The sequence below is a fragment of the Thamnophis sirtalis genome, unplaced genomic scaffold (genome assembly GCF_051295495.1).
Source record: "Thamnophis sirtalis isolate CommonGarterSnake01/CBP01778 unplaced genomic scaffold, rThaSir2_p1.2 scaffold_13, whole genome shotgun sequence".
Taxonomy (NCBI): Eukaryota; Metazoa; Chordata; class Lepidosauria; order Squamata; family Natricidae; genus Thamnophis; species Thamnophis sirtalis.
Window position 1 is genome coordinate 52507128 of NW_028261393.1, and position 19633 is coordinate 52526760.

Genomic DNA, 19633 nt, shown 5'->3' on the forward strand with positions numbered 1-19633 from the left:
ATAAACTATAAACTATAAACCAGTGAGGCTAAAACCAATTTTGTTGTATACATGATGTACAATGACAAAAACGGCTACGCTATCAGTTGCCAAACATTTGAATTTTGATCATGTGAACATGGGAGTGCTGCAATGGTCATAATGGGAAGTGACATTGTAACTTTGAATGGCCATTAACAACTGTTGTAAGTCAACACTGCCTGGATTTAAAGAGGAAGACTTTCCCCAGCATTTATATGTGGGGGCCATCATTTTCTTCCTCCCCCCCCCTCTTTGGGGTGGCTATTTTTGTTCAGGGGGTTGGTGATTGATTGACTGATTGATTGCTGTCATTTATTATCACTGCCGTTTATTAGTTCCTGTGGGTTTTACATGAGCTGGGGAAAGGTTTTTAAATTGTTCTTTTTGTTTTCTGAGTAAGCCGCTGGGAGTCATTTTCATTGATACAGTATATGTAATAAGTAAATAAGGGAAGACAACAGCAGAAGGATTCGTTTCTGCAGAGAAAGCTCTTTCCCAAATTAGCTCTAGTTAATGAGGATTAAGTTAGGATTCAGAGCTCTTCTTTAGGACGATGTGCGATCAACCTTTGTGTTCTCACCTAGACTTCCTCAGCAGCACGAAGCCGAGTCCTTGTCTCAATAAACCCCTTTTATTTAATTTACAGTGAATTTCTCTCTAGCAAAGTCCCAGCCCAGAGTTTTTCAAGATAGTTCACAATTACCGAACTTTATCAGGCTTGGAGAGTGGCCAGGCCGATATCTTTCACATGTCGCAAGAATGCAGAAATGAACTAATTGTCTCCTGCAAACTCCACTCCCCTTTTGCTCCTCTTTTATTCCCTATGGGAGGGGCCATTCATTGTCCACCTCTGGCCTTACTCCCAAATTGACCCATGTTCCTTAGCTGCTCCCTTCATCTGGCAACTCTGTGCATGCGCACATGGGGAACAGGCTCCAGCTGTTCATCTGCCTCACTGATGCCTGACTCTGAAGGCAGCTGATAACTGGCATACAGCTCTGGCCCCCTCTCTGCCTCCAATACAGAGCCCTCATCAGAGCCTTCCCCAGACTCCAGGACTGGCCAATCTTCCTCCCCAACCTCCTCACTGTCCGAATCTGGTGCCAACTTTGCTGGCAGGTCACAACGCCTTGGTTCGTATCAGCTCCGGCCCTACTTTCTCGCGCCTTCTGTAACTTCTTACGGTGTTGGATGGAGACCCAAAAGCACCAGGCTGAAGTCCACCTTGAGCCAGAGAAGCTCGTGGGCGACTTAAGCCAGTCACTCACTCTCAGCCCAACCAACTTTGTAATGTTGTTTATTGTGGGAGAAAGAAGTAGACAGTGATTTGTGTTCTAGTCTTCAGCTCCCAAATAAAAGCAAGAAAGAAGCAAAAAAGATGTAAAGAAGATTTAAAACTAGTTAAACTTAGTGAAATTTAGTGATAATAGATATAGTTAAAGAAATAATTGATAATGATAATAATGTATACAATGTGTTGTGTTATGATAAGTAATAATTGGATATGAAAATTTAATGGTACCCATGAAAGGAAGATTAGAAATCCTTTTGGATTATATACAAAAGTTAATAAAAAAAGAATTAAGTTAGATACAATTAAGTTTTGATTATTAGGGGGAAAATGTTATGATACAGGATATAGTCAAATAAAGGAGGGATAATGATGACAACCTATATATATATGTATGAGTATAATATAAGGAAACTAGATGAAAATTGCCAACAGCGATTTGGAAAGGAGGATTAGAAAAGTTTGTTATTAAATATTATGGATGCTTAGCTAGAATAGGACATAAGGATTCAGTGCTATTGGAGGATTTTAGAAATATGAAATGAAATGCCAGTATGTGGGTTATGTATTAAATCTTGGTATATTTTATGATGAAGGACGTTTAAATAATTATAGTCAAATAAAAATGGAGGTATAAGGGCAACATGTATAAATATTTGAGTTAAAATACTTGAGTTAATATGAATTATGCTTGATGACTGTGGAAGAGATGCACGAAAACCTTTTGTAACCAAGAAAGGAGATGTAGAACGTGGAATCTATTTGACTAATGGTTGGGAGAAAAGGGGGGTGGAGATGAAGAATGTAAATTTGTATCGTTAAGCAAATTAAGTACCCGGATAACAACATGTTTATGAAGCACTAATACTAATAAATGTATTTAATGAAAAAAAAATCAATAAAAAATAAAAGAAATAAGCAAGGAAACAGAGAGTTCTGTCCACAGACCCCTCAAAAAAACCCACGGCAGTACGCGAAGCGCACCATCCTCAGTTAAAGCCGCTGATAAAATGTGCGAATTGCTCACGCGGCCTGGTCTAATGCATGTTGCATTTTACGCATCACCGCTTTTTCAGGTTACCGTAGTTATGAAGCTGCCTGCTGGCATCCCAGCACGACAGATGTGGCTAGAGGGGAGATGCCATGCTGTTCTCCCTTGTTCAGAAGAATAATTCGGATTTCTCTCGTCCATTTGGCCTCCCTGACACGGGTGTTGTTTCGTTAAGTTTTTGGCACGCAAGGTCAACCTTTCATGTCGATGGAGAATCTCGGTCATCCATGGTTGGCCCCCAAGGTGCTTTTTTCCCCAAAGGCAGCTGGACTTTCTTCGTTTTTTCCTGGAAGATGTTTCACTTTTCATCCCAGAAGCTTCTTCGATTTGAACTGAGGAAGCTTTTTGAATGCGAAGTGAAATGCCTTCAAGGAAATCAACAGAAGTCCAGTTGCCCATGGAAAAAGCACCTTTGGGCCACCATTCATGGAGGGAGGGAGGGAGGGAGGGAGGGAGGGAGGAAAGGAGGAATTTATACCATAATCTTCCTACTTCAGTGAATAATATCAGCTCCTCATCCTCGTAATACAGTTCAAAATCAATCCACAGTTGTCCCCCATTCTGTGCCTTTGGAAGGGAATTCCCAAACAGTCCATCAACTCCACCCCACTTTCTCCTAGCTGACCCACAAAGAATACACCTTGTAAGTTATCACTGGGGTAACTCATAGAATAGCAAAAAAAAATCCTGCCCACCACCCTTCCTTCATTCCACAGAATAGGGGTGGGGGAATTCAGAGGTGGGTTCCTACCAGTTCGCACCTATTCGGTAGAACCGGTTCATCAAATCTACCGAACCGGTTAGAAGAGGTTCCACCAGTGGACCCAGAAAGCAGGCCACACCTACAGAAGAGGTTCCAAAATTTTTTGAAACCCACTACTGGGGGGACTAAATAGCTGGACGTACTGAAGCAATCAGCCATGAGGAATGTAGGATAGATGATCTATCATAGATCATCTTGTTATCTGCATCAGCTATTCCAACTTCGCTTTCCAGATTATCAAATTTTACTTCTGGACACTGTAAATCACAGGTGTCCAACCTTAGCAACTGAGGAATGCTGGGAGACAAAGTCCATGGGACTTTCAGTTGCCAAGATTGGACATCCCTACTGTAGATGGACAGTAGGAGAGTTGGATGTCAACATCTCTGAGAAGCAGCAACTTGAAGAAATAAAGCAGGATTTCAAGGTAGACCACTGATTCCCTAGATCACAACAGGTTTTGGTTGAATCAAATCATTGCAGTATGTCAACCAAAGTTTAAGACTTATTAGCGGTTATGGAGGTTATGGATCCAGAGGAGTCTTGTCTTCAACTAGAACTAGATTATTTGTTCAAAGCAAATAGCAATAGCAATAGCAATAGCAGTTAGACTTATATACCACTTCATAGGGCTTTCAGCCCTCTCTAAGCGGTTTACAGAGTCAGCATATCGCCCCCAACAACAATCCGGGTCCTCATTTTACCCACCTCGGGAGGATGGAAGGCTGAGTCAACCCTGAACCGGTGAGATTTGAACAGCCGACCTGCAGAACTGCAGTCAGCTGAAGTAGCCTGCAGTGCTGCATTTAACCACTGCGCCACCTCGGCTCAGTGTCAGCCATCTTTTGTTTTCGATCTTTGGCCTGCCCACTTTCTACTATTCTACTATGCATTTTCTATTGTGGGAAAATGGAAGGTCAGGGACTGTACGGAGTTAGATGCTGTGTAGCCATAACAAAATTCCTTCTAGAAAGCCAAGGTCATCCTTTGTCTCTACACCTCTGCACCTGATCATAACTGGATGGGTGGAACTGCCAGCATGGCAGTGGGAGATTGGACAATGTGATGGACTGGTGGGTGTGGGGGGCAAGATCTTGAACTTTCAATTAGGTGTGGAAAACCTGGAAGCTATCAGATTTGGGTTTTCCCAGATGTGCCAACATGGCTCTCTTAATAAATTGGAACTTCGAGCAATATTTTGCCTTGGACTCTGATTTACTTTTGGATGCTATTTGGAACCCTGACAAACAGTTTATCACTCAATCCACAGCATCCATAGGTGAGCTAACTTCTGTAAATGGTGGTCTTTTCCCTCCCACCTCCACCCCACCCTCTTTCCAATAGTCTGCAAACTTACCTTTAATGGAGAATTTTTGGCTTCGGGAAATTCCCTTTCATCGAGTCTCACCCAACGCTGCATAAATTGTTGGACCAGTGGGTTATCATTATTAATAATCTGAAATCCAGTTATGTTGGCCCCGGCCTGGATCACTTTCTCCACCGAGATATCTGTAAAACCCTTGAAAGAGAATGAAAACACTTGAGGGGTTGAGGCCAGCTTAGAAACAGTCAAACACACACACGGTCGCTGACCTTAGAAAAGAAACATGGGTTTAAATGGGCTGCTAATTTGCTGAGTCCAGTTGGTGGGTTCCCATTCTCATTCTTTTTAAATAATTTATTTTTTTAAACATGTTTTTATTACACATTTTCCTTTATAATGCAGCACATTTTCAATTTTACGAGTCAATCTCTTTCCGTCTCCTTCCTTCTCCTCCCCTCCCTTCGCTTGTCCCCTCTGCTTCCTTCTCCTTCCCTCTCTCCATCTCCCCTTCCCTCCCTACTTCTCTCCCCTTCCCTCTCTCCCCTTTTCCTCTCCTTCTCTCCCCTCTCCTCTTCTCCACTTCCCTCTCCTTCCCTTTCTCCTGCTCCTTCCCTCTACTCCAAGGTAGAGAGCCGAGGTGGTGCAGTGGTTAGAGTGCTGTACTGCAGCCACTTTAGCTGACTGTTATCTGCAGTTCGGCGGTTCAAATCTCACCGGCTCAAGGTTGACTCAGCCTTCCATCCTTCCGAGGTGGGTGAAATGAGGACCCAGACTGTGGGGGCGATATGCTGACTCTGTAAACCGCTTAGAGAGGGCTGAAAGCCCTATGAAGTGGTATATAAGTCTAAGTGCTATTGCTAAGGTGGGTTGCTGCAAATTTCACTACCGATTCGCAATGCGCAGACGTGCATTGTTCAATGTAAACCGTTCTTCGCCCATGCGCAAAGCTTTTTACAGTAAACTGCACATGCGCAGCCACTAAAAACCAAAATGGTGGTGACCCAGTGGCAGTGAAGGAACCGATTCGGGGACATCGCAGGACTGGGTCATTGCCGGTTCTACGACCCAGGCCTGAATTCTACTACTGGTTCAGCAGAACGGATCATTCTAGGCCCCTGGGCAACTACCTGCCACCTTCTTGGCAACATTTCAGAAGCTGTTTGCCATTGCCTGCTTCCTAGGGCTGAGAAAGAGGGACTGGCCCCAAATCCTGCATTTGCTTTTGGGCCTTAAGCGGGACTAGAACTCCCAGACTCCCAGATTCTAGATTGATACCTTAACCACTAAACACTAAAATGGTTCTCAAGTCTATCAGAAGCCTATTTAGATGCACCACCTAAATTCTAACACTGCACAGACCCACAAAGTTTGTTAAGGTTTGGCACACAGAGTATAGCAAGGAAGGCCTTTGAAAGTGCAGGTAAATGCATCGGAATGCAAATGAACATTAAAAAAAATAGACATCAGTTGCGAGCTTTTAAATAAGTTGTTATTATTATCATCCCTTCTCCTCTTCACAATCAGCTTTAGCTCTATGTCCAAAATTGGAGATGTGAGTTTGTTTAAATTGCCTGGCAATTTGACTAGATGGAATTACGGATTAACTCTGACTTTTTATCACAAAATATAAAGTAACTAAGCTTTGCGCTGTATTTCCCAAGAGTCAGTTTTGTATTATGAAAAAAGAGATTTGGATTATCAAACTGTATGATTTGAGAGCAAATACAAATGATACAGTTTGGTTTAAATGATTAAAATAAGTAAGCTCCCTTCAATGAATTTACTAAGTATGTTGGAGATTGGTTCGCAGCCTGGTTTAGAAGCCACGAACTGAAAAATCGTTTCTCACCATGTACTTTGGATACATTCTAATGGGAGCTTCAGAATCTCTGTTTAAATGTCATGGGTTAAATCTCCACATCTTCCTTTCTGGATTTAATCTTCAGTGCTGATTATTAAAGCCCCAAATAACTCAGTTTCTTTAAAACAACAACAACAAAGGGCTAATTCTTATGTTTTCACCTTTCTCTGATGGACAGAGGGCCTGAACACTCCAGATCGACCTTATTAAGTTTCCCATTCTATCACTTCTTTGGTTATATTTTGTTTTTATTAAATATGGACTGGACTAGGAAGAGAAAGGAAGGGAAGGGAAGAGGAGAAGAGGAGAGAAGAAAAGAGAATAGAAGAGAAGAGAAGAAGAACAGAAATAGAGTGGAGTGGAGTGGAGTAGAGTAGAGTAGATTAGAGTAGAACAGAATAGAACACAACACAACACAACACAACACAACACAACAGAAGTATTTCCCATGCCTCTCTATAAGCATTTTTTGCAAACAACATCCCCTTATATATTTCTAATTATTTTAACCACTATTCCCATTCTCTAAGTTAATGCTTTCCCCTAATAAATATACACATCAATATGTCTAATTTTGTTCTCATTTTGAGATGTGTATATGTGGGCATCCTGTGAAAAATTTGGAGACACATGATACTATCAAAGGATCAATGCATTTTACTGTTCGTTTGTGAGATTTGGGGGGGGGGAAGCAAATTAGGCAGGTATATATTAAGAATAAGAATAACTGGATGTCTTTTGGACATGTACATGTAATGCACGTATGTGCATAGAGAACTTACCAGGTTAGCAAGCATATAGTGGTAACTTCTGGAATTTTTACTGAGGGCTGCAACCTGCGTAAAAGGAGAAAGAGAAAAAAGATGAAACACTTAGCAGGAATAAAACTCTTTTCAATTTCAAGGAATTTTTTTTTAAAAAAATGTGTTGATTTGGGATGTTTGCATGGATTCTATTACTAAAGTCCCCAAACTGGGAAATGCCCTTAGCCAAGGAGAGTTTCCATGCATATTCCACATTTAAATTAAAGTCTTTTGTAAGGGAACACAGCTGCTCTTAATGTGATGGAAAGCTGGGATTCTACGATCTTCTTGAGATGTTTAGCCCTAAAGGTAGTCCTCAACTTACAACAATTCATTTAGTGACCATTTTCACACTTATGACTAACTGTCCTGCTTGCCCACAGAAATTTTGGGATCAATTGTGGTTGTAAGTCAAGGACTAGATGTACTTATCTATAGGACAATCCATCAGATTACTCAAGAGGCACCCCATTATTTAATCTTGCAGGGTTTTCTGTCCATAACATGAACTTCTGCACTCATGAAAGGTGGAGTCTGTACCAGGGGTGTCAAACTCAAGGGGGTCAGATCTGGACCACTGGGTGATTAGATATAGCCCACGAGGCTGCACTGGAAACAGCGAAGGACTGGTCTGTGGTGACTCTTCCACTGAAAATGGAAGCCATCACTGCTGAAAATGGAGCTTGCGAGGGCTGAGTGCAGCCCTCCCTGGCTCTGATTTCACTGGCAGAAGATTGCAGGAGGCTGTCGCAGCAGGAAACAGAGCTCGGGAACCCGTTTTCTCTGGCCGAGTGCTCGAGCCACCACAGGTGCCCCCGATACAAGTGACATCGAGCTGGCCACGCTCACCCAGGCAGGGGTGGGCTTCAAAACTTTCACCAATGGGTTCTCTGTTGGTTGCTGGGTGGCCATGACCATGGTGGGCGTGGCCTAATCATCCTCCTGACCCATGGTGTGACGCGGGTGTTTTCACCTTCCCCAGGCCCCAGAGACTTTCCTTGAGTCTCTGAGAGAGCAAAAGCTGCCTCCCCTGGCTTCCGGAAGCCTTCCGGGAGGTCCATTTTCTCCCACCCCGGCCCTAGCACTTACCTTGCATCCAAAATGGGCCACATGGAGACTCCCAGGAGGAGTGGGGTGGCAGGGCTGGGGCATGGTGGGCGGGGCCAGCCAGGGATGGGATTTGGAGGCTCTCCAAACTGGCCATAATGTTAGCTACGGCTTCTCCCGAACCCAGGCAAACCCGTAGCTGCCCACCCCTGCATCCTGGCCATGCCCATCCCAGCCCCACAAGGTCAAACACAACCCTGATGCGGCCCTCAACGAAATCAAGTTTGACACACACACCCCGGTCTATACCACACCAGCTATTTTCTTGTTGTGCTTCTAAGGAGCGCAAGTCTTATCACCAGGCTTTGGTATGTATGCAGGCAACTTCAGAAATGGATTTCCATTATCCACTGACCTACAAGTCGTCGCATTGTGTACGCTAATGGCCCTCATTGCAAAACCGTCTCAACATTGGTATTCAGTGCAGTATATTGGATTATCAGGCAAACGTTAGAAGAATTTGCTTCAAATGCATCTAGTATTGCTGGAGGCTGATAATATGAAACAGCACAACGATGTGAGACGTGTGAGGTATCCATGGAGAAATTTCTATGAGTTGCTAAGGAATGAGATGTGTTGTTAAGAACTTTAAATACAACTGCTCACTTTTTTTTTTCCTGAAATGTGGCCTCTGGCGCACAGACGCTGTCATCCTGGCCATCAATCGGGTAAATTTTGACCAAAAAGAAAAGTTTAAACCGTACATTTTATTGAGATGATGTTTTATAATGAATTTTTGCTTTAACTCAGCCTTGCCGACTCGGTGGTCATCAGAGGTGCTGGATTACATTTCCCCTGGGGGAGAGGTTGGTGAAGTGCAGTAGTGGGTTTCCAAATTTTTTACTACCAGTTCACTCGCATGCTCTCCCATGTGCGTGATGGGCGGGTGGGCGGAGCCTCCTGTCGCCGCTACTATCAGTTCACCTTATCCAGGTTGAACCGGTTTGCCCTATCCAGATCGAACCGGGAGCAACCCACCTTTGATGTAGTTGTTAAGGCATCGAAGTAGAAACTAAGAGGCCATGAGTTCTAATCCTGCCTTAGGGACACAGCCAGCTGTGTGATCTTGGGCCAGTCCCTCTTTCTCAGCCCTAGGAAGGAGCCAATGGCAACTTACTTCTGAAAAATCTCTGAGCCAAGGTGGCGCAGTGGTTAAAAAGCAGCACTGCAGGCTACTGCTAGATCAGCAGGTCAGCGGTTCAAATCTCACCGGCTCAGGGTTGACTCAGCCTTCCATCCTTCCGAGGTGGGTAAAATGAGGACCCAGATTGTTGGGGGCAATATGCTGACTCTCTGTAAACCGCTTAGAGAGGCCTGAAAGGCCTATGAAGCGGTATATAAGTCTACTGCTATTGCTATTGCTATTGCTATTCTCTCTCTTCCCTCTCTCTTCTCTCTCTGTCTCTCTCTTTTCTCCCCTCTTTCACTCTCTTTGCTCTCTTCTCCTCTCTTCTCCTCTCTCCTCTATCTTCCCCCTCCTCTCTCTCTCTTTTCTCTCTCTTTCTCTCTTCTCTATCCTCTTTCTCCTCTATCTTCCCTCTCTCTCCTCTCTCTCTTCTCCTGTCTCTCTTTCTTCTCCTCTCTTCTCCTTTGTCTCTTTCTTCTCTCTTCTCCTCTCTCCTCTCTCTCTTTCATCTCTCTTCTCTCTCCTCTCTCTCTATGTCTCCCTCTTCTCTCTTTTCTCTCTTTCATCTCTCCTCTCACCTCTCTCTCTTTCATCTCTCTTCTTCTCTTTCCTCTCTCTCTATGTCTCCCTCTTCTCTCTTTTCTCTCTTTCATCTCTCTTCTCTCTCCTCTCTCTCTATGTCTCCCTCTTCTCTCTTTTCTCTCTTTCATCTCTCTTCTCTCTCCTCTCTCTCTTTCATCTCTCTTCTTCTCTCTCCTCTCTCTCTATTTCTCCCTCTTCTCTCTTTTCTTTCTTTCATCTCTCTTCTCTCTCCTCTCTCTCTATGTCTCCCTCTTCTCTCTTTTCTCTCTTTCATTTCTCTTCTCTCTCCTCTCTCTCTTTCATCTCTCTTCTCCTCTCTCCTCTCTCTCTATGTCTCCCTCTTCTCCCTCTTCTCCCTTTTCTCTCTCTCTTTCTCTTTCTTCTCTCTTCTCCTCTCTCCTCTCTCTCTGTGTCTCCCTCTTCTCTCTTTTCTCTCTTTCATCTCTCTTCTCTCTCCTCTCTCTCTTTCATCTCTCTTCTTCTCTCTCCTCTCTCTCTATGTCTCCCTCTTCTCTCTTTTCTCTCTTTCATCTCTCTTCTCCTCTCTCCTCTCTCTCTATGTCTCCCTCTTCTCCCTCTTCTCTCTCTCTTTTTCTTCTCTCTTCTCCTCTCTCCTCTCTCTCTCTCTCTGTCTTTAAATTTCAAATTAAAAAAAAAACCTTTCCAAAAGAAACAAAAAAAAATGACACCTGGGATAGGAAGGTGATCCAGAAGGATGGAAATGAACATCAGAAATCGGGTTTGATAAATGGGAGAAAAAGCTTCTCAAAACCTGGTTTTCAATCCAAGGGAGGTAAAAAAAAAACCCAGAGCTTCTGCATTTCCCGAAATTATCCTTCATGTGTCATTCTCCTGCCGGGTTTAAGTGGGAGCAATTTTTTTTTGCAGCTGGTCTTTGAATGCTTGCTACCCACACACAGATTTGCCGCTTCCCCTTTCCTGCCTGCCCTAAAGTTCAGTCACTCCTGTGGGCGAATGGAAAGCAGGCCATTAATTACTTCTCTCTGGCCAGCCTGTCTTTAGGGGGGGAGGGGAAAGACTTCTGGATCTTCTGCAGCAGATCTGAAAGTTGCTGACAAAAAGAGCAGCTCACTTGGGCCAGAAGAATAGCAATAGCAATAGCAATAGCAATAGCAGTTAGACTTATATACCGCTTCATAGGAGCCGAGGTGGTGCAGTGGTTAAATGCAGCACTACAGGCTACTTCAGCTGACTGCAGTTCTGCAGTTCGGCTGTTCAAATCTCACCAGCTCAGGGTTGACTCAGCCTTCCATCCTTCCGAGGTGGGTAAAATGAGGACCCGGATTGTTGTTGGGGGCAATATGCTGACTCTGTAAACCGCTTAGAGAGGGCTGAAAGCCCTATGAAGCGGTATATAAGTCTAACTGCTATTGCTATTGCTAACTGCTATTGCTATTCATAGGGCTTTCAGCCCTCTCTAAGAGGTTTACAGAGTCAGCATATCGCCCCCACAGTCTGGGTCCTCATTTTACCCACCTCGGAAGGATGGAAGGCTGAGTCAACCTTGAGCCGGTGAGATTAGAACCGCCGAACTGCAGAACTGCAGTCAGCTGAAGTAGCCTGCAGGGCTGCACTCTAACCACTGCGCCACTTCGGCGCTCCACTGCCCCCCACCCCCCCAAAAAACCCAACCCAAAACTTTAGGGCAGGCAACTTCAAGGTGGACTTCAAGGAACAGAAAGGATGGTACTTTTTGGAAGAAATATCCATTCGATTCAGTTCCAGGTCAGGAGAAAGACACTGGAAACATGGAGGCTGATTGGAAAGATTGTTGAATGATGAAGCAAAACCACATGGGTTCTGGGTAGCTGAACCATGGGGCTCAGAGTGAGGGGTTTTTATACCTTCTCTTGGGCTTTGCACTTGAGCTTCCTGTTCCTGTTCAAGAACATGTATTCTATTGCCTGTTGTAGGGGTTATGAGGGATATGGTCAGAGGTGATATTCAACTGGTTCTCTCTGGTTTGGGCAAACCAAGTATTGGTGGTGGCTGCAGGAGGCTCTGCCCACCTGCCCCGACGTAATGTGCGAACTTCTATGCATGCGCAGAAGGCGGTGCGTATGTGCCGAAGGTGGTGCAGAAGGTGGTTGCGAACCGGTAGTGAAGGGAAGTGAATCCCATTGCTGGACGTGGTGGCTCAGCGGCTAAGACGCTGAGCTTGTCAATCAGAAATGTCGGCAGTTCAGAGGTTCGAATCCCTAGCGCCACGTAACGGAGTGCGCTCCTGTTCCTTGTCCCAGCTTCTGCCAACCTAGCAGTTTGAAAGCACGTAAAAATGCAAGTAGAAAAATAGGAACCACCTTTGATGGGAAAGTAACAGCGTTTCGTGTGCCTTCGGTGTTTAGTCACACTGGTCACATGACCACGGAGACCTCTTCGGACTCTTCTTCGGTTCTTCGGCTTTGAAATGGAGATTAGCACCGCCCCCTAGAGTTGGGAACGACTAGCACAAATGGGTGAGGGGAACCTTTACCTTTAGAGGTTAAGTAGTGGTTCATCGCTGGCTCTATAGATCGTCTGAGCTCCCAGGTTTGATTGAAGTTTGCTTGGTGTTTGTGTGTGCAACTGAGATGATGCAATGATGGCTTGTTTTTTGAAAGGATGTTAGACGATTCCTATCATGGCTTAATAGATTTCCTGTTTTGGCTGTGGGTGAGGGTATTTGCTTATGAATAGAGCTTCCTAGGTGCTTGGTTTCTTTCAATCAGCTCTTTATGTCTTAAGTGCTGGCATCTGCTGAGGGCTATTAAGGAGAATGGGGTTGCTTTCTCCCTCTAAAAAAACATCTCTCTGCATTTCTCATGCAGGGAAATATAATATTCTGCCTTTATAATATTCCTTAAAATATCTCATTCTTCTAGCAGGGGTGGGGGGTCTTCCTTCAGGACTTCTCAAAGGCCAAGCTAAAGGCCTGGATAGAAAGACTATATCGCTAGTCCTCAATATACGACCACCACTCAGCCCAACATTTCCTCTGCAAAGCAAGACAGCTGTGAATTTGGCTCTATTTTGTAGCATTTGGGGGGAGGGGGGCACAATTGCTAAGTGAATCAGTTGTTAAGTTAACACGGATGTTAAGTGAATCCTGTTTCTGCATTGACTTTGCGTGACAGAAGGTCACAAAAGGGGATAATGTAACCCTGGGATGCTGCATTTTGTGCCAACTGGAGCTTCTGGATCAGAGGTGGGTTCCTACCAGTTCGCACCTATTCAATAGAACCTATTCGTCAAATCTACCGAACCGGTTAGAAGAGGTTCCACCAGTGGACCCGGAAAGCAGGCCACACCTACAGAAGAGGTCCCAAACTTTTTTGAAACCCACCACTGGTCCTTGGATATGATTATTCTACACTATCATGCTCATATTTATAAAACTCTGTGCCTCTGTGAAAGATAAGGATGACTACTGCATTTGTGGTGCAATCAGAACATTGCATGTGTTGAAGTTGTTTTAACGCAAACCAAAGATGCCTTTTAAAAAACAAGTTTACATCATATTCTTATGCATGCCAGTGCTGTGCGTGAGGTCATTTAAGGTGGTTCTGACAAGTGTCGTCGGCATCTTCATATCCGGTCACGTGGGCAGCAAGCCACTCCCATCCGGTCACATGGGTGGCAAGCCACTCCCACAAAGGAGGCCACACCCACAGAGTAGGTTATAACAATTTTTGAAACCCACTACTGTTCCGGATGCTCTTCCAAGGCAGCTCCATGTAGAGCGCATTACAACAGTCAACTCTGGCTCACAGTGGGCCACAACTCCTCTCACTGCTGTTTTGCTTTTTTTGTAATTTTATTTTATTTTTCCTTTCAAATTCATTCTTAGGTATACATTCTTATAATTGTTATTTATCCTATGTCAATTCATATCATTGTTCCGCCTGTATGTTTACATTTTAATATTTTCATATTTCCCCTCCTCCTATATTAATCGTATGAGATACTTGTTTCATGTTTTGTTCCTTTTTCTTTCTATTTATACCTTTTTTTTCAAACCACTCGTAAAGTCGCCCCCATGTCCTGTAGTACACTGATTCCTCTTTGTCTTTTATTCTCAACATCAACCTGTTCATTTCTGCACAATCTAACATCTTATTTATTACTCCCCATGGCGATGGGATTTGGTCTGCTTTCCAGTTTTGTGCAAATACAATTCTTGAAGTTGTTGTTATTTGTACAATCGCGCGCGCGATACTGGGTGTACCAAGATACACCCATGTTACACCTATCCTCCGCGAGCTGCACTGGCTTCCTATCGGTCTCCGAACGCGATTCAAGGTGCTGGTTATTACCTTTTAAGCCCTACATGGCCTAGGACCCGGATATCTGCGAGACCGCCTTCTGCCATATACCTCCCAATGGCCAATAAGATCACACAGGGTGGGCCTTCTCCAGGTGCTGTCAACCAGACAATGTCGGCTGGCGGCTCCCCAGGAGAGGGCCTTCTCTGTGGCTGCTCCGACCCTTTGGAATGAACTACCCCCAGAGATCCGGACCCTACCCACTCTCATGGCCTTCCAAAAGGCTATTAAAACCTGGCTATTCCGGCAGGCCTGGGGGCTGTTGACCTCATAACTGAGGTCCAGCCCGATCAGATTGGGTGCATGATGTGGTTTTTAATCTGTTTTCCTCTGTTTTTAATTCCTTATATTTTAAAATTTTATTTTCTGCAAGCTACCTGGAGTCCTTCGGGATTGGGCGGCCTATAAATTTATTAAATACGAATACGAATACTAATCAAATATGAATCTTCTTTACTGTGTTTCTCTGGTAGAATACCCAATGAAACATCTCTGGCTTAAACTCTACGGGTTATCTTGCTTAGCAACGGAAATGTGGGGGGCTTCAGCCGCGATTGTAAGTCAAGGACTACCCCTATTCCTTTAGTCTGCCTATCCCATCGGCTACCTTTCCTGCTGCAGATAGGCTCAATTCAAACCCCACCTCGTTGGATCCACATCACAAGGCTCCCAACACTTTGCAAAGCTTTTGCGAAACCTAATAGATTTCCAGCAGAGATTCAAAGGGCTGCGCGCAGGATGAATCCAGACGGCGTCCACGTGGAAAAATGTAGCGTTTCCAGGAGGCGTGCAACCCGTCTTTTAATTTAATTTTGTTTTGTTTCTTCAAACAGCACTCCAAGCTTAATGGAACCCAAAAATAGTGCTTTTAAAAAAATCAGTCCTTCTAGCTGAAGGCGAATGGCATGTAAGTCATCAAGAAATATTTGGAGGATCTGAAGAGAAGGAGAGGCAGGCTTATCACAACCAATCAAGCACAGTGGCATCAGGCCTTCGGGAGCAAATGAATTTAATAATAATTTAATCAGGTCTTCCTGCAGCACCAAAGCACACAGCAGAATGCATGCGTCGCTTCATCTGTTTGCACGTTCTCGTTTTTTTTAAGCCCAGAGAAAACCGAGAGAGATGCTCCAGCAATTGCATGAAAATTTGGTTGAGTGTCTCCACTTTTGCAATCATATTTATCTTCGAGGCAGGGGAAGAGCCACTAAGATGATCCAAGGCCTGGGGACTAAACCGTATGAAGAACAGCTGCAGGTTTGGGGTCTGGCTAGTCTAAAGAAAACGAGGATTAAGGGGTGACAGGATAGCAGTCGTGCCAGTATTTGAGGGGTTGCCACAAAGAAAAGGGGCTCAAATTATTTTACAAACTACCAGAGGGCAGGACAAGAAACAATGGTTGGAAACTGATCCAAGAGAGAAGTAACCTGGAGTGAAGGAGAAACTTCCTAACAGTGAGGACAGTTAACCAGTGGAACAGCTTGCCACCAGAAGTTGCGGTTGCTCCATCACTGGAGATTTTTAAGAAGAAACTGGACAGTCACTTGTCTCAGATGATATAGGTTCTCCTGCTTCAGCAGGGGGCTGGACTAGAAAACCTCCAAAGTTCTATTCTATTCTATTCTATCCAATTCTATTCTTCATTCCAATATCTATTCTATTCTATTCTATCCTATCCTATTCTTCATTCCAATATCTATTCTATTATATTCTTCATTCCAATATCTATTCTATTCTATTTTATTCTTCATTCCAATATCTATTCTGTTCTGTACTGTTCTGTGCTGTGCTATGCTATGCTATACTATTCTTCATTCCAATATCTATTCTATTCTATTCTATTCTATTCTATTTTTCATTCCAATATTTATCCTATCCCATCCTATCCAATTCTATTCTTCATTACAATATCTATTTGATTCTATTCTTCATTACAATATCTATTCTATTCTATTCTATACTATGCTATACTATGCTATAATATACTATACTATACTATTCTATTCTCATTCCAATATCTATTCTATTCTATTCTATGCTATGCTATGCTATTCTCATTCCAATATCTATTCTATTCTATTTCATTCTGTTCTATTCTTCATTCCAATATTTATCCTATCCCATCCAATCCAATTCTATTCTTCATTCCAATATCTATTCTATTCTATTCACAAAGAAAAGAGCCATCTCCTTCCTTTAGCAACAGCCTTAAAATATGATAGTGTATAAAGCAAAATTTAAGGAATTATTGCTTCGGATCACAGAAATTTCTGCTGATACTACTCACTTGCTGTTAATACTGAGATTGAAAAAACACTGGTAGATCAAATTCTATCCCTAGAAAGTCCATCACCGATACTTCAGGATCCATCCTTCTCACTTTTATTAGGCAGGGGGAAAAAACCTATTTCGCTGCAGAGACCAAAGTAGGGAGCGTTCTAGACCGATCCACTGTCACGTCACCATCTTCCAACATCTCAGGGGTTGCCCCAAAGAAGACGGGGACAACCCATTCTCCAAAGCCCTGGAGGGCAGGAGAAGAAACAATGGGTGGAAACTAATCAAGGAGAGAAACAACTTAGAACTAAGGAGAAATTTCCTGACAGTGAGAACAATGAATCAGTGGAACAGAAGTTGCCTCCAGAAGTTGTGAATGCGCCAACACTGGAAGTCCTTAAGGAGATGTTGGATAAGCATTTGTCTGAAGTGGTGTAGGGTTTCCTGTCTAGGCAAGGGGTTGGACTAGAATTTTCAGACTCCCAGGTTCTAGCAATGCTGCCTTAGCCACAACACCCAACTGGTTCCTGAAGCTCTATGCCTAGCCAAAGTATCTCCTGAATCAGCAGATACTTGAGGACAACTGTCTACTGAGCCATTGGAGGACTGAAGACCATGGACAACAAATGTGTTCCCAGCCCAACAAAACAGAAGTCAAATCAACCTTAGCTTCTAGCTGGGTTTACTCCACTCCTCTAGAGCAGTGTTTCTCAACCTTGGCAACTTGAAGATGTCCGGACTTCAACTCCCAGAATTCCCCAGCCAGCATTCACTGGCTGGGGAATTCTGGGAGTTGAAGTCCAGACATCTTCAAGTTGCCAAGGTTGAGAAACACTGCTCTAGAGCAAGGAGTAAACATTTCCAGAATTTCCAACCTTTGTAGGCTAAAGAAGAAGGGAAAAAACAGCAACCCTTTTCATAATTGCTGCTCCCCCCCCCAAAAACCCAACACAGTTATGTCCATGTGGTCACTAAGAGGCAAGCTACACTGGCATGCTTAACTTATCCTCTTTTATCTTTCTTTTAACTGCAACAGTGATTATTACCCCATTGCAAACATTTTCTTTTAGAAAAAGAATAGTAGGATTTTGACACTAAACTATACAGCAAACACATCTTCTTACCGGAGTTATATATGAAATCATTTTCTTCTCCAGAATGCATCTATAGCATGTAACAGTAGCCCTTAGACTTATATACCACTTCACCGTGCTTTTACAGCCCCCTCTAAGCGGTTTACAGAGTCAGCCTCTTGCCCCCCAACAATCCGGGCCCTCATTTTACCCACCTCGGAAGGATGGAAGGCTGAGTCAACCTTGAGCTGGGATGGATGGATGGATGGATGGATGGATGGGGAGGGGAAGGAGAAAGGAAGGAAGGAAGGAAGGAAGGAAGGAAGGAAGGAAGGAAGGAAGGAAGGAGGAAGGAAAATAGCAGTAGCACTTAGACTTATATACCACTTTACAGAGCTTTTACAGCCCACTCTAAGCGGTTTACACAGTCAGCCTCTTGCCCCCAACAATCTGGGCCCTCATTTTACCCACCTCAGAAGAATGGAAGGCTGAGTCAACCTTGAGCTGGGATGGGTGGATAGATGGGGAGGGGAAGGAGGAAGGAAGGAAGGAAGGAAGGAAAATAGCAATAGCCCTTAGACTTATATACCACTTTACAGTGCTTTTACAGCCCTTTCTAAGCAGTTTACAGAGTCAGCCTCTTGCCCCCAACAATCTGGCTCCTCATTTTACCCACCTCAGAAGGATGGAAGGCTGTCAACCTTGAGCTGGGATGGATGGATGGATGGATGGATGGATGGATGGGGAGGGGAAGGAGGAAGGAAGGAAGGAAGGAAGGAAAATAGCAATAGCCCTTAGACTTATATACCACTTCACTGTGCTTTTACAGCCCTCTCTAAGCAGTTTACAGAGTCAGCCTCTTGCCCCCAACAATCTGGCTCTTCATTTTACCCACCTCAGAAGGATGGAAGGCTGTCAACCTTGAGCTGGGATGGATGGATGGATGGATGGATGGATGGGGAGGGGAAGGAGGAAGGAAGGAAGGAAGGAAGGAAGGAAGGAAGGAAGGAAGGAAGGAAGGAAGGAAGGAAGGACAATAGCAATAGCCCTTAGTCTTATATACCACTTCACCGTGCTTTTACAGCCCTCTCTAAGCGGTTTACAGAGTCAGCCTCTTGCCCCCAACAATCTGGCTCCTCATTTTACCCACCTCAGAAGGATGGAAGGCTGAGTCAACCTTGAGCTGGGATGGATGGATGGATGGGGAGGGGAAAGAGGAAGGAAGGAAGGAAAATAGCAATAGCACCTAGATTTATATACTGCTTCACAGTGCTTTCTAACCCTCTCTAAGCGGTTTACAGAGTCAGCCTCTTGCCCCCAACAATCTGGCTCCTCATTTTACCGACCTCATAAAGATGGAAAGCTGAGTCAACCTGGAGCCTGGTGAGATTTGAACTGTCAAATTGCAAACACAAGTATTTCGATTTCGATGTGAACACCATAAATGAGCTAAAGTTAATGAGTTTATACAAGTTTATAACTCAAATCGCCCAGAGATATTTTGGTGCTCCGTATTACAGGTAGTCCTCAACATACAACAGTTCATTTAAAGACTGTTCCAAGTTACAACAGCAAATGAAAAAAAAAGTGACTTAGGGCCGTTTTTCAAAGTTGCAACCTTTGTAACATCCCCACGATCAGGTGATCACAATTCAGACACTTGGCAACGGATTCATATTTATGACCGCTGCTGTGTCACAAGCTCAAGGGATCCCCTCCTGCAGCCTTCCGACAAGCAAAGTCAACGGGGAAACCAGATTCACCCAAGAACCAGGTTACTGACTTATCAAACGCAGTGATTCACTTAACAACGGTGGCAAGAAAGGTCACGACGTGGAGCAAAATTCACTTAAGAAATGTCTCACTTAGCAACAGATTGTTGGGCAGCAGGCAAGAAAACAACATTCTGAAGGATATGTAGAAATGTAGATCTCCAGTAGGGTTTGAGTGGATTACTAGATCCCCATCCATTCTGTATGATGTAGTTCAGTGTTTCTCAACCTTGGGGATTTTAAGATGTGGGGACTTCAAC

General features: G+C 43.9%; 1 protein-coding gene across 1 annotated transcript in view; it reads right to left on the bottom strand.

The window, feature by feature from the left end:
* The window catches only part of GRIA3 (glutamate ionotropic receptor AMPA type subunit 3), a 172259-nt gene that overhangs the window by 79571 nt on the left and 73055 nt on the right, over positions 1–19633 (bottom strand). Inside the window, 2 exon segments of the mRNA XM_087727511.1 lie at positions 4484–4645; positions 7094–7147. Coding sequence (XP_087583637.1) covers positions 4484–4645; positions 7094–7147 — 216 coding nt within the window.